Genomic DNA, 25,083 nt, shown 5'->3' with positions numbered 1-25,083 from the left:
ATTTGCTTCTCTCGGTCGCCTGTTCTCTTTCTTTTATTCTCTTATCACATTTATTTTAAGAACTCCTTCATATCCGTTTCAAATACAATTTCAACTTAAAATCGCGCTTGTATTAAATCACTTGATATGTTAGTTTACATAATTTCTGACCGATTTAATCGTATAAAGCTTTTTTTTCTTTTCCTTATTATCTTCGACTGAAATAATTAATCTTTTTTGGAATATATATTTTATCATGCATTCTATTAATCTTTTTCAACCATTCTGAAGTAATTTTATATTTTTATATACTTTATATTATTTTATTTTTTCAGGAATTTTAAAAAAAATGTATTCTCTCTCTCTTTTTCACTATCGTGGCCTTCCTCTCGAAATCTCACTGTCTTTGTCTACATGACCTCTGCCTGGCTGCTCGGAGACACGTGTTTGTTTTAGATACTCGGCCATTGACTTCCCAAGCGCGCAGCGTCACTGTCGGAGTTTTTGGCAGAACGAAAGCACCTCGCGTCGCGATCGAAGCCGCTTCCTGTCCTCCGTTTCTATTCGCCGTCGTCCTCACGGCCCACATTTAAACATAGCCGGGCTGATTCTGAATTTCAGTTAAACGAGAGAAACATGAACGTCTTCTCAATGAAGCGGGCTCCATTGAATTCCATTAACCCGACTCTTCCGCGTCACCGCTTTGAATTTTACAATACACGCATATCGAGGTTTTATTACTCTTCCATTTATCATTTACACATAATTCTTACTATAATTTTAATTGCAGTATATTTCATTTTGGAAATTACAAATATTAAAATATATAAAAAATAATTTCATTACTATAAGATACTCAATAGTAGAGACACGTTTCGACAAAAATGCAATTTGGTGCTTCCGCAAATTTTTAAATTTTAAATCTTATCAAGAAATTGTAGTATCCTTTCGGTATTACGCGAACCGACACGATCGTTACGACAGTATATCCCATTAATTTCTAACCACCACGTCGATGAAATCCGTCAATTAGCAACCAGAATAGCGTCAATTAATTCTAAGCGGACAGCAGATTTCCTAATGAGTGCCTTTCACATCTTTTATCTTTTCTTTATCTCATCAGAGTTTAATGATAAATTGTCAAGAAAAATTTATCTTTTTTTTATTATAATCGCAATTTTAAGAGAAAGAGAGAAAACGTGCTGATATTGTTGAAAATGTTAAGAGAAATTCTACTGTCGGTTTCTTTAAGGTGTTACTATAAAAGATTAAGTGGCTCTCTTGTGCGTGCATGGAGAACGTAAGTGGACAATGAAACCTCGTTTCTCGGTCAATTTTAACTGGACATCGTCTTGACAGAAATTTCATTTAAGACTTAATGATTGTGGCATTGAATGCGTAGGGATGAGAGCTCGCGATAAATGATAACGGTTACGGGGTTAAGGGCGAAGGAGAGGTAGAGCGCGCGCACGATGGTCTGGCCCACGTGCGCATAATTGTCAGGTACACGCGGAGAGAAACCCGGGTCTTTCGACAGGTGTCAATGAACCGGTCAACGACGTATCCGTCGGAGGATAAGCGACGAAGAGAAGGCGATAGCCCCGGCGGGGAAGAACGGGCGGGAAAAAAATACGAGCGAGGCTCGTTCGCACCTGCCTCGTGCGAGTCGAGCTCACGGTGATTTTACATTTCGTGGTTCGCGAGGCAGACGTGCCTCCGAATGCCAGCACGAGAACCGATTTTCCGCGAGAGCCGGAGAAAGAGCCGGGTAGTGCAGCCTGACAGGAATACGGAAAGTGTTAAGGACGACATTACGATGTGGTTAAAGAAAACTCGAAACTCTTTAAAGGGACAGGAATTGTTGAATCAAATGAACTTAAAGTCTATCTTTCATGTCTAAATAAAAATATGCACATACTGCATCTATATTATTAATTGTACTATAAAAATATAGGAGAATCATAGAAAACATGAACATGCGAAGAAATATTATGTTTTAATGGATACGCGGAAAACAATGTGATGTTCGCGACAGACGTCCATTCATAATGCAGGCACTTGCACTTAGAATAGAATCTACCGCTCATTTTAGGAAGCAGCGCCCTTTTTTTCATGCGTATTTCACGATTTCACGGGGAGAGGGAGACGAGACGAGAATTATCTCCCGTGACTGATATATTCGGGAAAATTATGATTTCGTGGAATTTTACGTTTCTCAAATATAAAATGGATGTCTCTCTACCTTAGACCAAGAAATTGTAGCAATTGGATATGCTTATCCCAAGAATGTATTTCATTCTTTTCAAACGCAAACTTCAGTCTCTCTCTCATACTAGCCGTTTTATTATATTTGATCACGAAAATCATTCTCGTTGTAGCATGAATGAAAGTGACGATGACAATTACACATATATAAATATTAATTTTTACACTTGTTTTTGCCATTTATTTTTTCTTTTTTTTTAATGACTGTGCTTATTCTATATTTACGTACATGTTTTGTCCTGCGTTTTTGCTCTTGTTACGTTGTCTTTACCATATGTTAATCGCGAAACTTTATTTCACTTATTACATCACTTTTTTAGCATCAAATTCTCTAATGACGGGATGGGAGGGGGACAATTTTTTCGGAAACATATCAACTGATAATCACGTGTAAATCATAAAGTAATAATCTTAATAAGCAGGCGATAAAAAATTCCGCGGAACTCATTATTTGTCTAATTAGATTAAAGATATAACTCGGACGTTTCGTGCGGTACGCGTCGCCGATTTGATGAGATAAAAATCAAGAAATCGATTTATCTGCCGATGAAAATCGCGCACCCGAACTGCCGCGGCGTGGGCGATACGCGATGATGCGGAGCAGAGGGCTCCGTTCCCCGGGCGCGATAGGAGGACGGCAGTCCGCACGTCGAGAAAAATTACATCGGCACACCGCCATTAATCTCCGAACGAGCGGATATTATTTTAATTCTCAAGTCTCGGGCCGTCTCTTCCGAGAAATGCCGGCCTTTGTCCCAGCCGGCTGCCTAGAAAGAAAAGTGACCGAGTGATTTAATCTACGAACGAACGAACGAATAGCGCGACCCTGGACTCCTCTTCTGATGCTCGCGCTCGCTGTTTCCTCTTCTATCCTCTCCTCTCCTCTCCTCTCCTCTCCTTGCGCCCGTCCGCCATTGGCGAGATTCGTTTTTGCTCGCCGAATTTGCGACGGCGGCAACTGCGTGCTCGAACTCGGGACGGTTTCTCGGGAAAAGTCATGACGACTTCCTCCGGTTATTAAGAGTATTTCTCTTTCTCGGTTTTCGCGACATTGCACTTAATATCGAAGAGCGCGGACCATTGAATCCGCTATAATCCCATTCAGTAATTAAGCTGCTGGATAGATCGACGTTTTTCAACTTTGTGAATTCGGATAATCTACTAAAACAATGGGTGCAAAAATAAGTATATAACGCAAAAAAAGCTGAATGTTTTAAAATAAAAAATATTTCACGAGAGGCTTATTAAATCTAAATTTACCGAAATCTGAAAGACAATAAGATGCTTTATTTTACATTTTCCAAATTAATTCGCTAAAATCATAATCATCAAATTGACTCAAAGTTAAAAGAGCCTATCACTTATAATTATTTTTATATTTTTATATTGTGCTATCGCGAAAGAGAACTCGTTAATCGGAGAGTGCAATAGGTGTCCGCGGAGGAAAAAAGAAATTATCTCCGGGTTTGTGATCCGTTAAAGTTAATCAAATGTAGGAAACGATGTTGTTTACGCACGTCCATGCGTATGCCCTTTCGATAGTCGTAAAATATCCGGTCGGACAGATAAGACCGCAACTCGCTCCAAAAAGACGTCGTTTTTACTATTCAGATAATGGCAGATTCAAAAACCGAGAACGATACTACCGAGAGAAATGCGTATGTGTGTGCACGTGTGCGTGCGTGTGTGTGTGTGTGTGTGTGTGAAGTGCGTGCTTGTGCCTTCCCTTCATTCTCCGCGGCCGTGAAACGCACACACAGCTCGGCGCATTTGTAACCGCCCGAAACTCTGAACTTTGTACACCGCCAGATAATGGCTATTATCTGCGCCTCCGCGCACAACTTTCATTGACGAACGTACTTTGGAAGTCACGGCCGGATCCGCGTGGCGGAATCTAAAAATGCGTATTATGTCCCGTTTGATGTTGCAAGAGACAGGTAAACAGATGGAATAACAGATATAAAGAATTTATTTTATTTTGTTTATGTAGAAATTTATTTAGTTCATTACAGATAGAAAAATATATAAATTAAATATAAATTTGCCATTTATTTTTTAACACAATAAAAAAGTAAAAGAACTCGATTAATGTTTATCCAAAACTTTAGTCGACAATTTTTTAGTAATATGATAAATCTTCTTTTATTCGTTGAAAATAGCGTTGACAAAAGGTGCTGGCGCAAGAAAATGATGAGATTGTATTTAACGAGACGTTTTTCGGGCACGCAATGCACACTCGTTCTTTTGATAGGCCCTAACATGTCATTTTTGAGCGATGACTCGTTCAAAAGCGTAATCAGGATAAACGATGCAATATTCTTCATATTACGACGTGACTTATCGCATGACGAAACACCTCTGTTAATTTCGTCGAAATTAATCGCCGACAAAAACATCGTTCAGCCGTCGCGTTTCGATACAATAACATTCGATTAGGGAAGTGCACCGTAAGTGCGTTTCATCAATCGAGCTCTCCTTCGTCCTTGATGTAGCGACTTTTTTTAAAGAGTATGCAACATTCGTAAATTGAAGTATAATTATCCTTTAACTCTACAAGAGCCTGAACATTTTGTAAAGAGATATAACATACAAAAGATAATTAACATTTAATAATAGTACATTAAAAATTATTTTCAGCAATGGTACAATTTTTTCTCATAGAATTATTTAAATTATTTATAATTTCACATTGTTTTTTATAAAATAAATAATTAAACTCTGACTTTTTTATATAAATTTATATTTTCTATTATGATATTACCGTATTATAAATATTATTATAATTTAGAAGATGCAAAAAGTTGATAGAGCTAAAGGATAATTAGCATTTACAAATTTAAACGCTATAATTTTTTAAATGACTAATTTTATATGGAATTATATATTAATAATTGGATATACTGATGCAAAATCGACGTTTTTAGCGGAATATTGAAACTACATTCGATAATCCTTGCCGTTTAAGAGCCGGATGCAGCTCGTTTTTGATCGATAGAACCAAGGACAACTCGTCAGGCTCGCACGTTTAGAATATCCTAAATTTGCTTTGCGCCCTAGAGATCCGTTCATATTCAACTTCTTCAATGTTAAAGATTCAGTCCAAAAACTTAATTTATTATAAAGCTTTATCTGAGTTATAACTTCTTAAAAATTAAGTTATACTATCAACAAATCATAATTAAAAAATTTATATTCTACGAATCATATTATGCTTAAATATTATTATTATGAATGTCCTAAAAGAATTGAAGAATAAAAGAGCTTAATGTGCAGTCCTGCGTGCATAAACAGTTACGGAAGAGGAAGTAATTAGTCTACTAAAGTAGAAAGAACGTAGGCTGGCTTAGTAGACCATGGTATTTATATTCCACATTAAACACTAAAAATAGGATATGAATATACCACGTTTATTCAAGTTTATTCTACGTTTCAACCGATGAAACATACATTTCCCTTAGAGATTATAAATAATGTAATAAAGAAAAGAAAATATCAGATTAAGTGTCGAGCGTACCGTTCGGTGCAATAACAGCATTTATTAATTTATATGAATAAAAAATATCGAAAGTGAGCACACGTACTGATCAATTATGTCGACGTAAAAAAATTATAGATCAAACGTTTTGTAAAATTCTATAATAATATTATAGACTTACTACAAGTTAAAGCCATCTGTAATGATTAAAGGGTCTACTCTATTACAAAATCTCACTATGAGGATTATTTTCTGCTGGTTACGAGACACTGGCCACCGCACTTTTTCGTAACGCGTTACGATAGGTTAAGTACTCCATAAACCTAAGTTCATACTTAAAATTAAACTTAAATCAACGCACAAAGAAACTTTTAACGTAAGTTCTTAAGTTCTTACGTTAAGAATTTCTTTGTGCGTTGATTTTAAGTACAAGCTACAAACTTAAGTTAAATTTTAAGTACAAGCTTAAGTTCATATGGAGTACTTAACGTAACGTAACGCGTTATGGAAGAGCTTGCGTGGTGGCCCTACCGCGATTAGTCGAGGATGGAGCCTGGGCAGCTCGCTTTTGGCGCGCTTTTCTGCACGGATTCTCAGTCAGGACCTATCTTAACGTGCGTGGGCCCACTCGCTTCATTCGGCAAACTAACCTACCCGTCTAAGTAATCCATTGTGCTCCTCGTGTTCTCTTTGTGTGGCTGCTCTCACGGTGAGGGATCGGCGAGGGTTAGAGGGACAGAACGATGGAGAGAGAGGGAGGCAGGAAAAGATGGACAGAGAGAGAGAGAAAGAGGGTGTGAGGATGCGGGAGATAGAGGAAAGAGGCGGGATCGAAGACGAAGGAACGAAAAAGAGGAGCCACAAGGCCAACCGAGTTCTAAACGATTCCTGTTGCTTTACGCTTCTGCCGCGCCATGAAGATCGACTAACTGGTCCAGTTTTATTTACCGGGAAATTGCAGAAACGCATTTTTTTTCGAATGCAAAGTTTTAATTTATTTTCTTAAAGCATAACGATAGGTAGCTGCTTTTTTTTAAATACGCTGGAAAATTGAAAATTTCTAGAAAATCTACTTTATTTACTGTATTATATTAACAACGTGTTATGTGAATCTTGAGTTGAAGTGTGATAAATTGCTTAACATTTGAATATTATAAAATAATACTGACTGCAAGCATACATTTTCACATTAAACATAAATGTGTACGTTTGTGTCTTACTCTGAAAATACTGGCGAACGTATGTATGATATATTCGCGCAGCGTTAAATGCAGGCAATGCTCCCAATAATTGTTCCTTACGGTGCCTTTTCACATTGCGGTTTTCAAACCCGTCTGATCTGATGTCTCTGATGATTTTCGTTGCGCGGGACTCCACTAATATTCGTCACGATACGACACGACCTCGGAAAGATATATTACCTTGAATCACGCGACCGGTTGTACAACTTCATCCTCAAGTAATCCTCATCATTCGAAGCGCACAGCGTTTCCGCGCTGATTAAAGGCCACCTTCGAGTTAATTACTCCATCTCTTCCCACACCTCGTCGCTTTTTGCAACGATTATCGTCATTTTTCTCATATGCTTGGCTGTCCCGGAATGTCAGCGGTCCGCCAGTGGCCAAATGTAAATTACGTAATTACCGAATACGTTATGATAAAACCGCGTTCGAAAACATCTTGATAAAAAAAAATTTAACAAATAAAAAATAGTGAAAGTCTCGTGTATCCCAAGTCCGCAGTTGCTTCTCGACGCAACAAAATTCTTCCGTTTACTTGAAATAAGTCGAAACTACGTCGATATAGCTTATTCAATTATTGACTTAGCTGCGTCAGTTTCCATCGTATTTTCCCGGGTATGTTGTTCTTATCAATTTCTGTTACGTGGTACGTCGCGTGAGTCACGGCTCGTGAAAGGACGATTTCCGTGGGACTGAAGAGACAAGTCGAGCGGTAACCCAATAGTAATTTATGTACCTAACCGTGCCAACCGCCGTGTCCACGGCATCGGTATTCAGCATCGGCCTGGAATGCGCAACAGGAACCTGTTCTCATTCCCATTCCTATTCTCGTTCCCGGGCGCAGCGCTACCCAAATATTTCATTACTTCCCCGTGGAGCCGATGTACTCTGTGCCCTCTTCGTCCCTATCTCCCTTCGTCTGTAACACCTCGCCCTGCCTTCCCCAGTAAGAATATTGTCAGTGTTATGTCATTCAATAATCGTGTCCTTATTTGATACATCGATTATAAATTCAAAATACGTGAAACACTATGGAAGTTAATGAATAACAAAAACAATTAATGTAAATCATACGACAGCAAGGATCTCGAGCAACACGCGAAATAATCTTTGCAAAATTAAATAATTATTTTTAAGTAATCGATTTTATCAAAAATATTTTTCGGAAATAGATGAATATCAATGTGTATCCTTTTTTTAAGAAACATAGAAATAATTTTGAATGAAATAATTAAAAATTAGGCATACATACAGACGAATGATTTAACTGGAGAAACTAACTTCTCGCCGTATCAACCGAGATAGAAAACAGCTAACGCTGCACTTTGGAGGCACTTTCGGGATATACATTCGGCCGAGTGATCTTCATCTCTTAGAAACACGTCTCATAATTGATATACAGCACGAGTAGGGAATGGTGCATAATATTTAGCTGATATTTAATATCGTGGATATTATCGTTCGTCCTGTTTGTTACTCTACACTTACGTTTACGTTCGGCTGCAGCTATAACGTTATCTCAGCCATTAAGGGACGGTATATGACGGTATAATTAATAGATTTGACAGATAGATAATAAAAGTCGAACGTTAATTATTCAGTTTTATAAAAAATATATATGTACACACATTTTTATGTAATATTTATATTATTTATTTTATTTATTTTTATATTTAAAAAATTAACTTTAAGTTTTATCTTCTTAATTTCTGCGAAATTATAAGTCCAGTAAAGTTTTTGAATTCTAGTGAGGTTTATCCAATATTCAAAATTTAAATTAATTTAAATTTATTTAAATTAAAGTCTTGTTAGATTAACACCGCATTAAATAATTTGGAACTATCGCGTATTCCGTTTTTTAGGAATATTTCAAGAAGTTTAATCGTTCAAGATACAAAGGCAGAAAGGAAAATTAAAAAAAAAATGGAGAAAGAAAATGAATAAACATTATATTAGATAGGTTGCACAATTCTACTATATTCGAATAACGCGCCCAAATATACTGCTAGCTCTAGTCTAACCCTAACTGGCAAAGAAGAAGGCGAAGAAGAAGAAGACGAAGAAGCGGGGCTCACCTACCTGGCGGCTTCGCTATGCCTTGTAGGGAAAAGAAGGGCAGGCGGACAGGCAACGTGCGGGGAGAGGGATGAGGTAGGGTAGAAGGGAGAGACAGCGCGTACTAAGGAGACCTTGAAGGCTGCTGGCCGGGTGCCCAGGTCTAGTGCTGACCCACTATAAAGGCACTTGCCATCCTGCTCGTACGTCAGGATCGCCGCCTAGCACCCTCTCCCTTAAAAGAGAGCGCCTGTTAACCTACTACTCTCCTGCCCGCGCTCTCTCGCTTCGTTCACCGCATATACATACACCAGCTCGGTTCAACTACGAAACCCGCTTCCAGACCCGGACCACGAGAGTTTAGAGGCTCTCCGAAACGAGGGTCCCGCGCTCCATCTCGCTCCCGCGTTATCCCGGCCCTTCCTCGTTCCTTCTTTCACTCGTCGTCCGTGATCCCCTGCGCCCGCTCGCTACCTTCACGATCTCGTTTTCACTCCCTCCTTTTAGTAGCCCCCTTTCCCCTCTCTCTCTCTCTCTCTCTTTCTCTTTCCCCGTGCAATTCTCCTTCCTTCTCTTCATCTCCCCATGGCCCTTCTCCGAATACCCGTCTGCCCTCTTCACGTCATCACTACCACGTGTAACTCGCCCCTTCTGTGTAGTGTGTTTCTTCTTAGTTCCTCTTTTACTCTTTCTCTCTCTTTCTCTTCAACGCCGGTGCTTTCTTTCTTCATCTTCTTTCCTCGCTTTCTCTCCTTTTTCTGTCGCTCTCTTTCATCTACTCTAACACAACACGTGCGTCAAGGAAAGAGGAAAGAAGAGAGAGAAAGAGGGTGTGTGCACGTTTTGGAGGGAGTAGTACCATCTAGCATAGCAACTGCTGTTTCTGCATTTCTTCGCAGCGCGCCTCATGCGAGATGCCGGTATATTTTAAGCGTATAACGGGTGTCCCATCCGCCAAAACGGAGCGCCAGAGCTTTCCCGGAAGTTCGCGAATCTTTATGAGCCAGTTTGGAGACGCTCTCGCAATGATTCTTATTATTGTCGAAGGAAACTCATATTTATTACATACTCTAATTTAATTTACTCAAATGCATGCATGTACAGGCCAAGAAATTTTTTTTTTCTATCAGTTTTCGATGAACACATTAATAGATGAAATAATAAAAAATATTTATTATATGAGAAACACAAAATTGTAGAATTAGATGGAACATATCGTACATATATAGCATGTATAATATTATAGTTTACTGTATAGTAACTGTAATTAGAAAGTTGAAACAGTAACCTAATATTAAATAAACGATATTATTTAGGAAACATTAAAACGTCTTACACGATTTTTTTTTAAAAACTTTGTTAATAATAATTACGTTGTATTTAATTACATCCCTTTTACATTAGATACAATTTCTAATATTCTTTGCGCATATCATAAATACAAAAGAAGATTGGTCATATTTAACATTGCACTTCTGACAGAAATTCCAATATCGATGACAGTCACGTGAACGTCAAGTCTTTGATATCGCTCTATTAATTATATGATTCAGTTACATTATCACGTTATTGCGGACAATACTGAAAATTTCCACCCTGCTTCATCTATATCTGTTATAATAGCACCATTGTTAGCGACTGTTATTATATCTGCATTGTTGTCAGTCGTGCCGTCGCGTTTTGTTGTACCGAGGCGCTTCTCAAGCCCCACTTTGGCTTGAGCGTAATGGCAAAGTTAACCCCGTTGGTGCAATCTCGTCCCATCCTTACGGCACGTGAAATCGGGCGTAAAATGCGCGGCGTATTTAACGCGGCATAAGAATCGAATTAAAGCCTCGTCAGGACGTACCCCGCGCGCGTACTCTCGCCACCGAATTGGCTTTCGCATGAAACCTGTTGGCTACGCGGTCGAGCACACTCGTCTATATAGGTACACTTACGAATATTATTACTGACGGGGCAGAGAGCTCGCGAGGGGAGAGACCTGACACGAGACATACTAAGTAGCCATTTAGATGACCACTCCTTTCCTCTCTCTCTCTCTCTCTCTCTCTCTCTCTCTCTCTCTCTCTCTCTCTCTCTCTCTCTCTCTCTCTCTCTCTCTCTCTCTCTCTCTTTCTCTCTCTTTCTCTCTCTCTCTCATCCATTGCTCCTTATCTCGTTCTCTCCCGCTGCCGAATGAATGACTGTGAAGGAGAGAGAGACACGCGAGCACGCCATTTTTCTGTTTGCCTCGCGCATTCTCCTCATTTCGTTTCATATTCGTACTTCTAATTCATTCGCATTCCCAAGCCGGCTCGTCCAGCATACGGCGTATGCATATTCTCATTGTAGCTGAGCTCGAGCGTAGCTCAATCTAATACAATCTACGCGAACGAGTTCACCACTTGACCCACGCCGTTGTACTACGAAAGAATCTAGTCTCGAAAAGTTTTGTTTAGAGCCGGAACGTCTTTAAAATTGAAGAAGCATATACGTATTTATTCATTTTGGAAGATCACTCGTATCTTTTAAAACATAAAAATCTTAAACATTTGTTATTTTAATAGCAATTAAGTGACGCCTCGTGCCTACAATAATTAATGATATAGTTATACGTAGTTGACGAGATGACAGCGAGTGTTAAGGGTGGCAAACGAAGCGGTAGTTGGATTCTGACAGGCGCTTGCGCTGTCGATTAAATTTTAAATGGGCACAATCACAAGAGCATCAGGCACCGAAGACTGGCACGGCACTCGAACCTCAACGGATCCGTTTAACGAGCGCTAACGTCGAACGACCGTTCGGCGCGAGAATGATTCGCGAATCTATTCTTCTCGCGATTCGCGCGGTGTGGAACCGGTCATGGGAAATTAGATGGGCTTGACCGGTAAACGACACCTGGCGCGTAGAAAACGAAAGGAAATACTTGTGTGTGCCGTATATACACGCTGTGCTCTATAATCTACCTTCTCTTTTCCTTTTTCTTGTTTTCGTCTCTCTCTTCCCCCATCATCTCTTTCTCTCTTCGCTCTTTCTCTCTTTCTCTCTCTCTCTCTCTCTCTCTCTCTCTCTCTCTCTCTCTTCCTTCCAACTATCTCTCCCATTCTCCTTCTTTGTCGCGAGCCACGAAGTGTCCGACAGTTCACATAACCTTTTGATCCTGATTAGAATATGAGTGAGGTGTAGCTGTGGTGATAGCTTTCGGCTGTGTTAATGCCGGCCGCGATTTTTGCGCCGTTACCGCACACGTGCACACCGGAACCCGGAAGCGACCGCGCGGAACCGGTGCGGTGTCCGGCCGCATATGTTTTTCCATGGGAAAAGTCTCCCATCTCTCCTCGTTTCGTCCCCGGGGTCAGAGGTCGTGGCTCAAACAGGTTGTACGCTGACCCATTGATCCAATTCTGCTGTTCGACTTGAGACGCATGAGAAAATCGCAATGAAAATATCTACTCTCGTAATCTCATTAAATTTTTGTGTCGTGGCAGTTGGCGAATCTAAGTTTAATTGAAAACAGAATACCGAGATAATGACAGTGAAAGTTCGTCCAATGACTCCTTAATATGAAGTGAAGCTATGGGCACGTGATGTTGGAGCTAAAAAATTTAATCTCTTTCACAAATTAATCGCTGAATTAAATCAACAAAATTATTCTGATCATTTTAATATTTTTATAACAATATAATTAATGTTATTTAATAAAATGTATATATATTTGTACAAAATGATATAAGGAAAAGTGCAATTAATATCGATTTACCATCAATATTAGCAAATTAATAAAAATATTTATTCGAAAAAGCTAAAATTATTTCCACTAGTATATATATAATTACTAGTGTAGTATGATGTTAATTTTCGCTGTTGGATAGCTACGAATTATTTACGCCGCGACAATGAAATAACCGTTAACTTTCGTCGGTTCGGCTTCTAGTATGTGAATAGATGAAAGGACACCCTTTACAATAACAAGGTCTGGACCGCGAGATTGGTAATCGCTCTATTTACTGGCCGCGCCGTTGTGTTGTTACGTGTCCATGAATTTCGTGCGCCTCTTTAAAGACACACCTAAAAACCAGCTCCTTCGTTTTCGTTGCAGGATATACCTATCTCGGATCCTCGCTCGTTGTAGAGCCGTCCGTAGCCAGTGCAGCAAAGAAACGGTAAGTTACGAAAATTTCGCCATTAAAAGCATGGCTTTTAGATACGTTGAGAGAGAGAGAGAGAGAGAGAAAAGAAAAAGATTTAAAATCTAAAAATATTTTTTATAAAAAAGCTATTTTATTTTCTCATATTTTATTTGTTTCGCTGAAAAAGAAAGTCGGGAGGATCGCATTCCTTGTCACGAATCTCTGGCCGGTGGCGCGTGATAATGAAAAATTCTGATTGCGTGTGTCGCATGCAGCTTAACGTGTCGCCATTTAGAGGCGCGCAGTATAAAATATACCGATCTCGTGTTACACACACACACACACACACACACACACACATACACAGTCATCCGATCATATTAATAAAGCCATTAAAACTGCTACCGCTGCACCGCTTCTTAACTGATCGTCATAAATTCGCGCGGTACAGGAAACGGACCGTCCCACCGCGATTTTTTATTTATTAAAGCAGCCACGATCGGCATCGCGAGAATTGTCGAAATTAGTCAACCGTTATTTTTGGCAACCGGACGTCTTCTCGCTAATGTGCGTGCCGATCGTGCGTCTCCTCTCGCATATATTTCATATTTAATGTGTCTCTCTCTCTCTCTCTCTCTCCCTCACTCTCTATCTCTTCTTTCTTTTTCTTTCTCGTTCTGTTTTGCGAGTGCAGCGCGGAACTTCAAAAGGTTCGTTAACCCGTGCCCGGTTGCACGCAGGCGATCGCAGGAGAGATCGAGCCGCGCGCGTAATACCGCGCGTAACAAGGTGCGTAATTGGCCGCACGCGAGTAAATGCGCGCGTGCGCGCATGCACAAGAGTTTGAACTCGTGCCCGAACGTGCCCGGGCAAAAATCGCTGGGGATTAAAATCGGATCGTCACAGTGGAACTCATTCCCGTGCCGCGCTCGTCTTCAGAGTTCGTTCATATTACGAGATTTAAAGAGGGATTCGCGCGCCTCCAAATTCTTTATCCGAAATTTGTTAGGGCTAAGTGAAAAGGGAAAGAGATTCAGCTCGTTTGCTATGCACGACGGACCACTTATTCCTTCAGACTGCTCCTTTTTTTAATAGTTGTGTAATATTTCTTATTAGTCGAGACGAAATTACAAGTGAGAACAAATATTGATGACTTTGAAGAAAATATCGCGTATCAGAAATCGGTTTATATAATGCTCAGAAATTTACTTTTGATTTTTTAATACAATTTTTAAAAAATTATATCTTTTATATTAAAATAAAATTTAAAAATATCTATTCTCAAACACACATGGATAAACTTTTATTACTCCATGTACTAAACCTCGACAATCTTTCTGTAAGATTGCACGAATTTTTGTGTTCAATGTATCACTATAAAAATCTACCATTCTCATCTTATCAGCTTGAATACGGATAAGACGTTAAATCACTTTTATTGCGGATTGCCATAAATCATCCAAACATATCGGAATAGAATGCCGTTTGAATTGGCGCACGTAGGGCGAGTGACATGACTTTGAGTAGAGATTGCGGATTATAATTTGATGTTGCCAGCATGCGTGTTGTGATTCTCTGCAACGGTTTGCGAAAATTAATCTCCCAACGATGAAAAAGGAACGACTCCAAAATAAAATGTAAATTTAGTTGAGTTAACATTTAGACAGTCATGCTAGCTCCGTAGTAGCATTGCTCTAGAGTCTAGACCGTAGATAGCGTTGTGTGTTCGTGTTATCATGCATGAAATATACTTATAGCACTATTTACACTCTCCACTGTTCTCTTCACATGCTCACGTGTACATGGATCGATGGTACGTATCTACATTATAAATAGCAGCACGTACGTCGCTGATAACGAAGCGCCAAGAGCCGGCGATACCATCGTCAATCCGATATCATAAAGCGGTCGGCATTTTCGTCTGCCATAAATCGTAAATTTTCATACCTCGGCGCGGTAGATGGCTTGTTTGACAAGCCAATATAATAGCGATAATCAGATATAACCCGCTGTTTATCATCGAATATCTTGTGCATCACGTAACCTGCATCATTATTAAAGCAAGTGACATAATAAATATCCCCTAATAAATTCGCATTAGATATGAAATTCACATTTTAGAATTTCTTTGATATAAAATTGATGAATCTGAAATGTCTCATTAACATAAAGATCTTAATTATCGGTAATACTTTTATTAATAATCAATATCAATTTACTATTCTATTATTATAATATAATTAAATATCGAAAATATATAAATGTAAAACTACTTGTGTAAATCAATTTTCCATCTGTATTTTGTCGTGCTGCGTAAATGACGTAAATGCATAACACAGAGTGTTTTTTACGAAACTTGTAAAATTGTCGTCCGCGCAGTCACGCAGGAGAAACAGCTGACAAAAAGATCCAGGTCTTTCTGTTCTCAATAAACAATGATTCAGTGCCGGAAGGATTAACCCAAATACTCGACGCGACGCGTTTTTGCGGGGCACAGTTTGGGAGCCTCTATACAACGCCGCGCCGCAGAGGCAGCTTCTTTCCTGACGATAAGGCAAGCAATTCGAAAAAAAATGTGGCACCTGCCACTCCTGCTCGCGAGCTACGAGCCGAGAGAGCTCAGGCTGTTCGCTCGTGCCACAACTGCAATCTGTTATTTCACCATCTCTCGGACTCACGCGCGCTCGCTTTCCGTTTTTCATTCCATCCTCCTTTCATCCCTTATGCACCGATACCGGCCATCGCCGTCTCTCCTCTCTTTCTCCTTCTTCGCCACGTGAACAGCTTGGAGTAGCCTTATCGTCGCCTCGGGGACGTGCTGTCGCATAAACCGAGGATTTGTCGTTCAGCCAAATCAATACTCGGGCCGAAGAGATAACGCCAATTAAAGAACGTATGATGGATCATTTAATCGAGTGCGACGTACCTCGGCGGAGGTATAGCTTTTCTGATACTTTTATTAAGTACACATCGAGAACTGGTTAACTCCAAAAGGCACTTATCTCTTATGTTTCTTTTTACTTTTTCATTTGAAAATGAAGAATGCATATATTAATTTTTAATTGCAATTTTTTAAAGAAATATTTTAATTGAGATGCTGAAGCTTGCGACGTAGCAATTTTTTCGCAATCAAAAAAGGGAAGCGTAGAATCTTGTTTTAAGAATTACACTACGCGCAGTTGTTCAAAAAAATTAGAAATTCGCGCTAATGCGATTAAAACTCGATTATCTCTTGGTTGCGCTCTACATTTTTTTATATATGCTTACCTATTTAAATGATGCTTACGAGCCCGATTATAAATATATATGAGTGTAAATTAAATTCTAGTATTGCCATTGTAATACTGCTCGAATTTTAATATGAAAAGCGCAGATAACACAACGATCTTCGCACGATCGTTTCGCAATCGTTATTACTACGCGCCGTGGGAGATCGTTATTCAAGGATGGACGAGCGGATGCCCGGCGAGGGAAGAGCAGAAGTTTATTATACACTCTATAGAAAGGAACGGAGACAGGGAAACGGGTATCACTTCCGAGTTGTCTTCTGCAATAGGTCGAAGACGCGGCTTCCAGCGGCGAGCTCGCTCGCCGTTTTTTGATGTTTAGGAGCCGATGCATGGCTAAACATTCATTTCCATATAAGCCGATATGTTTCAAATGTAAAGCGACGTCCGTGCACACCGGAGAGGCGGAGAAAGAAAGGATGAGAGGTGGATGAACGAGGAACGGAGGGAGGGCTAGAGGGGGTGAAAAGGAGGAGAGAGAGGAGGAAGACCGCGGTGGAAGCGGCGAACTGGTACGAGCGGAAACTAGTTTAAGCCCGCGGGTTGTCTCTCAACCCTCGGTCGAGCCCTCGACAATGCCCTCCATGGGATCTACCGTGCTCCCAATTCCGTCCACTTTAACTGCCTCTGCCCCGCCGTCGATTCTCTCTCTCTCTCTCTCTCTCTCTCTCTCTCTCTCTCTCTCTCTCTCTCTCTCTCTTCTTTACGTCCGTAAGTAGCCCCCGCGAGTGTGAGAACCGACCGGAAAATGCCTTACCCCGTGACATGAACGCGCGTAAACCTTGGACCTTTGGTTTGCCTTTAATCCCTTTGCGCGTGAATTTAACTGAAAGTTACGGAAAGAATTTTTTAAAAATTACCCGTTTATTAAAAAGTTGTAATGAAGGAAACGGTTTGTCGTAATAAAAATGCGATCGTGTTCAACACTTGAAGGAAGCTTCAACTGTTTTATGCATATGTTTAATCGTATATCGATAGGCTGTCGGTTCTTTTTTTTTTAGCTTTGAGACGTCAAAATTTTAGAGTTAAATAACTTACATTTACAAAAAAAATAGTGTCTAGTTAGAAGATTGATTAGAATTTAGACTGTCATAATAAAATCGTGTAAGTTTTGTCTCGGTAAAGTCTTTTTCCGTAATGATTTGTATATCAAATTGATTTGTCGAGAAGAAATGACTTTCAATGCTCGCCCCACATAAAGCAGACGCCGAACGTACGTGTTCTCCGAGTCTTGGAGTGTTTCCCCAAAATTCGCGTGTCCACTCGAGAAAGTACTCAAAAACGTGTCCGGCGTTTGCGGCCCGTTGACGCGTACACAATGTCGTTGTTGACAACCGCACGTTATGATTCTCCAGCTCGGCGCGTGGAATCGTTCGCGGGTATCATTTGCCGCATATGCCAGACGAAAGTGCGACCGCAAGACTCACCCCCTCCCCCCCCCCTGTACACCCGCCGCCGCGAGAAAGCACGTTCCACTTTGCGGTGCATCCGTGCACGTGCAGTGCGCATTATTCTGTCTTTGCGTGCGATACTCATTCACCGCGCCAGACAGAGGCCGGCTGGAATTGTGTACGAGTAGTCGACAGCTTGAAAACATGTAACGAAACCATTAGCCAACACCGGACGGGGTTATTCTGTTCTCTTCCAGTTATTTCTCCCTCATTGGACTCGTATTAATTGTGTTATTCCACTTTTTTATAATTTTTATAGAAAACAGATTGCACGGTGGCTCTAACAATAAAATTAAATACAATTTAGATAAAAAAGTTAGATGAACATCTTTTTTTCTTGGAATAATTGTATATGAAATAGAAAAATATTATTACAAAGTCCCTTGTTAAAATATATCGATTGTTCCTATTTGCAAAGTTATTTAAAAAAATGAAAGGTTTTTTTATTCCTGTTGAATATGCGTTATTTACTGTTAGTTCAACTTCTTAAAAGTTTATTTTAAAATTACTTTTTTAATATAAAAAATTTTTTGTGTATTTTAAAATTAGCCTAAGCAATGTCCAAAATTTCTAAAGATGATAATGCGCCATTCTTTTCACGGATTGATCAATAACAAAAATAGTATAAAAAAGAAATTTAATTTGCACGATATATTTTGTGGTAAATCTTCACTTAATATTAATTAATTCGGCGTACGTTGACAGTTGACTTTCAGGTGGCAAGTGTGCCGCTCATTGACCCCATTGCATCTAATGCTTTTAAAGGAATCATTCGAGCATATACCAGTCGTCAGCATGATGACCGAAAGCACGTGCGTATCGCTTGCATTTCCGCATAACTTTGCGCGCGCGCGCGCGTACGACTGCACTTTTCTCATTTACATGACAAGGCCACTGCACCTCGCGGCGTATGAGGTCGACGCAGGTTGTACGATATGTATACATACACCAGGGGGGGAGAAAAGGGGTAACGGGCCCCCCTACGGCCAGTGCAGTCCGGTAAGCAGCCAGAATGCACTTTACACGATGCACCCCGGGCACTCGAGGCGATGCACGTCGTTCGGCCCGGGCGACTCTTCTTCTCCTCCTGCCATAAATTCAACCGCGAACACGTTCGCGAAATAAAAAGGGAGATGAAGGCACCTCGTCCCGAGGCGCATCTCTCGCCCTCTTTACGATGCATCTCGCTCGATTTCTCTTGTTCTTTTCATTCTACCACCCTTCTCTCTCTTTTTCTCTCTCTTTCTCTCTCTCTTCTTCTTTCTCGCGTGAATCGTTGCACTCGGCGCGTGCCGATCTCGTGCCCTCTCCGCCTGCTGTATCCCCTCCTTCGCCGTGCATTTAATTCCATCGCTTCTCTCGTCCTTCTCCACCCCTTTCTTCGACCCACCCCAACTCCTCCGGTCGGCTCCGAGCGACCAAAGTGCATCCTGCATGCACTTGTTGCGCCGATGCACACAGCCGGCTCTCTGTTACTAATAACGTCCCTTTTTTGCCGAATTTTCTCGATTGCTTTGCCGTTCTAATTTTAGACACTCCCTTATCTTTTTTTATACAGTTTTTTTATTATTTTAGCATTAAACATTAATTTTTCCTTTGTGCTTTAAAATCTTTACAACATCGCAAAATTGTTTTTCTCTGTCATCTATTGATTTGTATATCGAGCGGTAAAAAATGACTTTAATAATAAAATTGCGTTATTGTGTTTACACGTTAAGAATATGTTTTTATTATGGATTATTCAATCGCCAAAAACCAGAAAGAAAATAAAGAATTTTATGATTAATTAAAATATTATGAACATATTTTATTTTTAATGTAAAGAGATGAGAAAAAGAAAGAAAGAAAGACTTGATATTTGAAATTAATCAACGCGATATCTTGGCTTTAGTTCAACATTTCTGAAGAGATTAAAACAAATCAAAATTAAAAAATAACATGAGCTACATGATTGAAATTTATACTTATGAATGTTTATCTTCTTTTATCGCACGAAAGAAGGTCATTTCTTTTTTCCTTTGTCTTGGCTTCCCTCTTGGATCTTCGCACGCAAGGAGCAATGGCGGCACCTTGTCACGATAAAGCGAAAGTAAAACGATACGCGCGCGGTCCCGCCCGGTAGGATCTCTTCTTCCGACGTGTTTGCTCAAGGTATATCTTCCTACGAGCCTCGAGGGACGACGTCCCGATGAGAGGAGGAGTTCTCCCGATACTCGAGAGGGCCGCGTATACGTATACGTGCAGCTGCATCAACACGCATGCCGTTAGCACGTGCTTATCTCGTCGCGCTTTCATAAGCGCGGCATCATCCGCGACGCTTAACGAATCGCCAATTACGCGCGTAATTAATCAGGATCGTGATTTGCACCGACGACTCGATGAATAATACTAATATGCAAACACGAAGCTCGATTTATTACATATTAGTGAAAGTGTAAAACTTTCAGTTGTATGTCGTTTTAATGCCGAATGCTATCACTGATTATTGCCTTTTTCTTTTTAGTAACAATCAATTAAATAAGAATGTGAATGTGCCTGACAAAACTAAATGTTTTAAATTGTTAAAATGGAACCTTTGCTCTCATTCAATTACAAAATGCTACTTAATATTAATGTCGTAGTTAAGAATAATATTTAAATATATAACTGGCTAAACGATATTTTTACTGACAGCACATTTTAAAATTTAGCATATGTACTACTCACGATAGTAGAAATACAATAAGAAAAGATATACATATACTTGAAAATGTATATTGTAATATGAATTTATTTTGTTGAAATAAGATTCTAGCAAATTAATTAAAAAATTGGATATTTCACAGTACATTTCGTCATTACAATCGAATTTTTTTTCAATGTATAACTGCGACAGTAGAAATCAGCAAAATGTATGCTGAAGTGTATACCAACGTGAAAGCACCTTTAAACTTTATAACGTAACACCGGCAGTTTTGATCCGAATTATCGATCGGATGCTCCGGGGTGCAACGCAATTTGCGTTCTTAAGTAATGCGCGATCGGCGAAAACGCGATTACCGTCACTGAGACCCCAAGAGGTGAGCATGAAACGAGATCTGAAGATTCGCTTCTCGAGGTTAATGATTCTTTCGCCCTTACGATAACGAACTTGGTGCAGACGAGTTTGCGATTTTCCATTAATAGACGGATTAAAGTGTAAACGGTGTGCACTATCGCGAAACCCATCGAATTCTCTACAAATCCGTATGAGAGGAACGGGAAAATTAATTGATTTTCATAAATTAAATTCGACTTATTGATTTCATTTTTGAATGAATTAAAAAATTGGATAAAAACTTTCATAATTTCATTAAATTAAATCAAAGATTCTATGCGTGGATTATTAAGTACTGATCTCTAAATTAAAATATTCCAGGAATATGTGATAAATTAAAATTACATTATCATATAATTTACGTCATATAATCATTATTAAAAAATAATTTATAACAAAGCTTAAGCTGTGATAACAGTCGAATATTTTACTTTTTTTCAATCTTTAATATATCCTTCAAATTTAATAAGAGAGAATAAAAGAGCTGCACGTGCCTCGGGCTCGATGGTCGTCTTACGCGATAAATCCCTTTTGTTTGGAAATACGACGATGACCGCGCGTATCCCCTTCATTAATAATTAATAACAGCGAGCGCGAGCGTGCGCCCCGCGAAGGGAGGGAAGATAGAAAGGCCGGGATAACGGTGAAAAATCTTAATTACAGATTCGCCGCGTTGCATAATGCTCTGTCGTGACGTCGGCTGTTTTTTCTCTCTCGTCTCATACCGCCGAGAAGAAGCGGAGGCGGTTACTCCGCTTATCGATCTCTTATCGGGGCCCCGGATCGGGCCCCGTGTCCGGTCACGGGTGGACGCCGGATTTCATGGATACGCGTGGTACGTGCGATCCGCAGGTGTAAAAGGGCCTCGTTTAATTATTCCAAAATGAAGGCACGCTGACGTGCAATAATTGTCACACGCCTCTCTCTCCTCTCATCCACTATATATTCCCCGGATTTATACTGCCCTTTGTAGCCGGTCGAGCACTTTTGCGGACTGCGATCGTTCCGCTTTAACGCCGATCGTAAAATCGCCGAGGAAACAATCCACGATTTCTTGAGAGACCAGCTGCCCATGAGGGAGGGCTCCCTTCGAATTCGAGGTCGTCGCGCCGCGGGAGGAAATTTCGTTCGTAACGTGGTTCGATATTATTACAGAGATTACATCAAATGCACCTCTTTTTGACATTTATAAGTTTATTACACGTTTAAGTATGACGTAATGTTTCTTGAAAACAAATCTAGTTCACAATCTGTGCTATTTTACATATTTATAATATTCCTGGTTGTAAGAAAATTCTGCTTAAGAGATTCTATAATTACACGTGCATTTATAAAAATAAGTTAAGATATGCAATTTAAAGTTTTAAACTTACAATTAAATTATTAAATTATCTTATGAACACCGATTATATATATTTAATAAGTTGCAAACGAAATGGAAAATTGACTTTTCAGACACTTCTTATTTATTTATAGTTAAGTATCGTCCGCTTTTTATCTCTTGATTTTTATGCTTTATTTAAAGCGACGTTAAAGGAAAGATTAAAGAACGCGCGCGTATTTTTATTGCCTATAATATCGAGATAAATCTTTAGTACGCAGACGCAACTGTATCAGCATGAAAAACGCATATCTTATAGCATTCTAAAGTCCCGGTCATTAGTACTCGCGCGACGGGAAACGAAAACGCGAGCGAGGCCCCGCGGGCCGCGAACAGGTTTCCCCGGTGAATTGAAATTCCGCTCGTAGTACTCGCGCGCGCGGTGAGAGTGATTTTTAACGGCGATACCTCTTAATTACCGTGACCGGCGTAAAAGAAAGAACACCATGGAGGAGCCGGGTTCTCGGAATATGCACGGATCACGGAAGACGACGACGACGACGACGACGACGATGACTACGACTATGACGACGTTGCACCTGGCCGTACGACGAGGCCAGATGTGTATCTCTAACGATGCGGTTATTATTAATTCTCTCGGTTTTTTTTTCCTTTCTCTATCCTTTCCCCTTTCGTAGCCACCGTCCCTATCATGCCACCAATAGCACCATCACCATCGCCCACCACCGCCGCCACCGCCGACAAATACGCTACAATTAATATGCACGTCGCGAGAGGCGGTTAATTGGAGACGCGAGTGAGGCTTTTTTCGTTATTGCGAAACTCAGCGTGACTCGGCGAGCTCTCCGTCCTCGCGACTTGCCCCAGCTTAATGTTTATTTAGGTAAATTATATCGGCTGCGTGCCATGCACTTTTTGGCGCGTATCTCTATACGACATCAAAAAAAAAAAGAAAAATGGCCCGTGGCCCGTTAGGCGTGTCAATTAATTATTTTAATAATAATTATCGTTTGTATAAAGTAATTGATTTAATAATTTTGTATATAATTTTTTAAATTAAGAGTGCAGTTTTAATACATTTATCTCGCAGTATCCGTACACGAACATTTGTTCCTGGATGTACAAGCAATAAGGAAAGAAAAAAAAAGTAGCGCGGGAAAAACGATTATCCTCGTCCTTCCCCACTCTCTTGATTCCTCAGATCCTTACATCCCTGCGTATCCTATAGAATGTCTTTTCCTGCTTGCAGGGGTAGCGGCACCGCCCTACCAGAATCTCCGGTCGGCCAGGTCGGCAACGGATGGAGGTGAGTGATTTTTCTGCCCTTTCTCCTGCTCGGCTTACTTTTCTTACCTCCACCTTTTTACCTTACCTATTATCTCGTCCACATATACGGAAAGAATGCAAAAATAATTCACTTCAAATGGCAATGACGGTTATATACAACTTGAAGTAGTATAATTAAAGTTTTCTTTCTATACGGATATATGTGATATCAGTTAAAGATAATGAAATGTTAGAATTAACAAATTTAATTACTGAATGACATTTCAAGAAATTAATAATTAGAGTCAAAAGTTCCAAGAATTTTTTTGATTTTGAGAAATTGTTATAATTTCACAGACTTAAAAGTATATAAATAAACAAGGAGATATTTTTTATTCAGTTTTAAATAGATACTTTATTAATGTCAGTATCAAATTTTAATTGAGATTATTTTTAAAAATATTTTTAGTTGAAGATCAAGAAGCTTTAAATAATATTAATAACGATGGTGAAACATCTCGTAACAATTTCGACCTTAGTCGTAAAAACCATTGTGCGAAAATGCCAAAGAATTCCAAAAAATGTCAAAGAATTGATCTTTGCACTTTATTAGAATAAGCCGAGTGAAAAGATGTTTTCCAACACTATAGCCTATAACCTCCCAGTGCGAAAATTTTCCAAGGATGCGTAGTCGCTATTGATTTCGGAGGCCGCCCTTACGCACCCTCGCGGTCTTTCTCTTCCCTGCTTCCAAGCACGTCGCTCGTTACCGTTTCCTCAGCCTCCTCCCTTGGCGTATCTCTCCCTCATCACTCTATCACCATCTTCTTCCATCTTTCGCGCTACCTCTTGTTTCTGGAGCTTCCTCTCCGAAATATCCCGATCGCTTCGTCTTGCTTCGCGCTTACACCGATCCATGCTGAAGGGGTTAAAACTAACCCCAGCTTCCAACTGCTTCCGCGTTCGTTTCAGTGATGAAATTCTGTTCGATACTATGAAATCACGCGAAGACCGCATCTAATCACCGGAAATCCAATCACCGATGTCGAGTAGATTAACTCTTTCAAGGGTGAAAACGTGAAACTGTTCCTAGGATCTAGCACATGCTATCCGATAAAATCAATATATTTTTTTTTATTCAATATGCTAAATATTTAATATTGTTAGATTTTATAGATCATTCTCTCTTTGCCACAAAATTTAATCAAAGAATGTTTCTTTGGTAACAGATATTCTCTTTTTTTCCCCAAGGAAAATGTAAAAGAAAGGATAAAACGAACCGATTTATAGGATCGGTAAACCTACAAGAAAATTCAGTAGATCAAAAACTACAAAAACATTTTTTTTACTTTTATTTCAAGGGTAAAAATTAGTTTATTTTATCCATTCTTTCATCTTTTATTGCAAAAAATATATATAACAATAGAAAGGATAGCAAAGTAAAAAATAGAAAAGCGATTTTAAAAAATTGCAAAACGTATTTATCATAACATTAAGCTACTTTTAATTTGAGCTCATAAAATCGGTTAAAATT

General features: G+C 39.6%; 1 protein-coding gene across 3 annotated transcripts in view; it reads left to right on the top strand.

Moving 5' to 3' along the window:
* Positions 1–23,860, top strand: part of LOC105829375 (insulin-like growth factor 2 mRNA-binding protein 3-A) — a 33,861-nt gene extending 10,001 nt beyond the window's left edge. Inside the window, exons 2-3 of one of the 3 annotated variants that reach the window (XM_036292401.1) lie at positions 13,097–13,160; positions 23,533–23,860. In XM_036292401.1, coding sequence (XP_036148294.1) covers positions 13,097–13,160; positions 23,533–23,593 — 125 coding nt within the window. In that variant the 3' untranslated portion in view covers positions 23,594–23,860. Of the gene's footprint in view, positions 1–13,096; positions 13,161–14,963; positions 15,673–23,532 lie in introns of those variants that run through there. The other 2 variants (XM_036292399.1, XM_036292398.1) reach the window with 2 other exon arrangements.
* The last annotated feature ends 1,223 nt before the right edge of the window (positions 23,861–25,083 follow it).

The sequence above is a fragment of the Monomorium pharaonis genome, chromosome 9 (genome assembly GCF_013373865.1).
Source record: "Monomorium pharaonis isolate MP-MQ-018 chromosome 9, ASM1337386v2, whole genome shotgun sequence".
NCBI classification, from domain to species: Eukaryota; Metazoa; Arthropoda; class Insecta; order Hymenoptera; family Formicidae; genus Monomorium; species Monomorium pharaonis.
The sequence above is the reverse complement of the archived record's forward strand: the minus strand, read 5'-3'. Positions and strand labels throughout refer to the sequence as shown.